Source organism: Poromitra crassiceps, assembly GCF_964638095.1.
Source record: "Poromitra crassiceps genome assembly, chromosome: 12".
In the NCBI taxonomy this organism is placed as follows: Eukaryota; Metazoa; Chordata; class Actinopteri; order Beryciformes; family Melamphaidae; genus Poromitra; species Poromitra crassiceps.
This window is the reverse complement of record NC_139632.1, coordinates 41,471,340-41,473,874: the sequence shown is the minus strand read 5'-3', so window position 1 is coordinate 41,473,874 and position 2,535 is coordinate 41,471,340. Positions and strand designations below refer to the sequence as shown.

General features: G+C 41.1%; 1 protein-coding gene across 1 annotated transcript; it reads right to left on the bottom strand.

The window, feature by feature from the left end:
* Window positions 1-318: 318 nt before the first annotated feature.
* On the bottom strand, window positions 319-2,266 carry cfap144 (cilia and flagella associated protein 144; the record flags this gene model as incomplete). Its single annotated transcript, XM_083647398.1, has 4 exons — window positions 319-414; window positions 958-1,061; window positions 1,330-1,389; window positions 2,134-2,266. 4 exons carry the CDS (start codon window positions 2,264-2,266, stop codon window positions 319-321), a joined length of 393 nt encoding a protein of 130 aa, XP_083503524.1.
* Between the last annotated feature and the right edge of the window lie 269 nt (window positions 2,267-2,535).

Here is a 2,535-nt window from a genome sequence, read left to right as displayed (position 1 = left end):
AATATAAAAACCAATATATCAATTTCTAAATAGAAGGTTCTGTCTTTGCTCCCATGCTTGACAGATAACATTTGCAATGAGGAAGATTCCTTTGCTCAAACATAGCTCAAGTTTCTCATAGTCATCCATCTCAAAAAAGTCAATGTAAATAGAGGACATTTTGCTAAAGACGAGTACATCCCTTGCATCATACGCAGAGCAGTGCATGCATGTTAGATGCATGTAAGATTTTCGATTCATACTTTGAGGAGCCATACTTCTGGTTTGATGCAACTTTCTATTGTTCTTTGCCTGTTGAACACAACAGCAATTTTGGCTCTATTTTGAGACACGACTGGCTGTTTCCATGTATTTGGTGACTTCTGAGCTCCGTCTGTGGAAATGGAGTCTCCTGTCGCTGCGGTCAGACACAATCTGGAAAAGATACATAAAATAAACCAGAATAAATTTGTCCAGAGACCAATTTAATTTAAAGGACCATTGCAGCAAACCTGACAAAACCTCTAGGTTTCTGTGTCCTTAAAGCCCCAATTAGAATTTCACCCACACATTGAATGTTTTAACTGATTTTTAGTTTGTGTACAATAATATTTTTGCAACATTCACAACTGCTCATACAGCTTAATTTGTATCTGAAGTTTACTTAGCAAATTTGACAAATGAAACCAAAACTTAATACTTTAATATATACTGAAAGTTCAAGTTTAGCTCTCAAATACTGCTAGTCATTCAAAGCAGAGCAACTCTTATCAGTTTGTGGTGGTGCTAACTTTTATGTTTAATATAGCTATGGTTTGGATGGGAATCTCCCTCCCTATGGCATGCCCTGAAGGGGCAGGGCATGCCATTTGCTTTTCTCAAAGCATATCAGGCCATACTGAATGGATTGTTGTTTTTCTTCCATAGAAATACCCATAAACTAGAGAAAGGACTAAAGTGTTGAGGCGCTCCCCTTACCAGTGGCGTTGCTATCCAGCCTACCTCCTGGCTCTCAGTCTGTGGGTGAGTGTATTTCTTGGTGGGTTCTAGGCGAGCCGTGTGGAAAGCCTTGATGAAGGCCACTGGAAAACAGGCTCAACTTTAATCATCAGTTAAACGGAGACAAGTGATGTTGCCAAACATTCATGCATTTCCTTCCCAACGCCACAAGGCGGCGCTGGACCCTTTCCTAGCATGTACTGAGCTCAAGGCATGTATGGGAAACCTCAGCAAACTGACAGTCCTGCCCAATACATGCTGGGACAGGCTCCAGATCCCTGTGAATAGAATAGCATGGGTGTTAAAATTGTATTCACTCAGAATAGAAGAAAACCGTAACTAACTACCTACCGTCCTCCTCATCAACCTCTTGCACCTTTCTGGACATGGGCTTGTCTGCCATAACGTGTACTGAGAGGCAGTGGAGTCACGCACACACACACACACACACACACACACACACACACACACACACACACACACACACACACAGAGAGATTAGATACACCCTCGGGGAAACAGACAGTGCATGTCTTATGTTGCACAAACACACAGCTACACAAATGCACACAAAGCTTCAATATCCCAGATATGGCCTTCCTGGGTTTGAATATTTGCATAAAGCATAATTATTCTCAGTTGTTACCATAAATATGATCATGTTGCATCTTTTCCAAACCAATTATTATCTCACCTTGATTTGTAGAAAGTGGTGTTTTTGAAAGTGTATGTTTTTAATGCGAGTAAAAAAAAAACATACTGCTTTTGGAGGCCTAATTATTATTTCTGATCATGCAAATAGGCAAACAATTGAGAAGTGAGGGAGAGAAAATCACACGTTCCCACAGAATAGAAATATAAACGTAGTGGAGTATTTGCTGTGTGGAACTGCCACTCTTGTTTTACACAAATGATTGTCTGTGATTTCCTTAAGAGAAGAAATGAGAGAGCTCGGTGCCCATTCCCTCTTTGGACATAAAACAGCTGAGCCAATTTCATATTCTAATAGAATATGATATAATAGCATAATTATATCTATACTTTCCTCTGTGGATTAGCACATAATCCATCTATAAATCTCCTCTAGGCCTGGATTATGTACAGATCTATCCAGACAGAGAAAGGGAAGCAGGGAGCTCATATAGGCCTACTCACGTTTCTTGTGTGGACTGATGCTGAACTGCGTGTGCAGTTTCTGGCTTCTCTGCTCTTTCCGGATCGTTTCAACGTGTATTGCGTTTTGATGCACATAATCCAGTGGAGGCTTTTCTGGTTTGGCTCCTGCCATGTTTTGACTGCAAACGATGAAGAAAAGTCTTCCCTGACTGGTAGATATAGCCGACTGAGAGCTGTGTAGGGTAGAGTCCAAGAACTTACATTGATTGCCTTGGATACTCTTTGCTCATTTGTAACCTAGCAACAGCAAACATTGCCGCAGCGTGCTGCAGTAATGCGACTCAACCACACGATGGCACAATACGCTCAGCTTTTGGACATGGTGATGAGTAGACCAGCCCATGTAAAGCCAACTGTAATCCTGTAACTTTAAAATCCCAT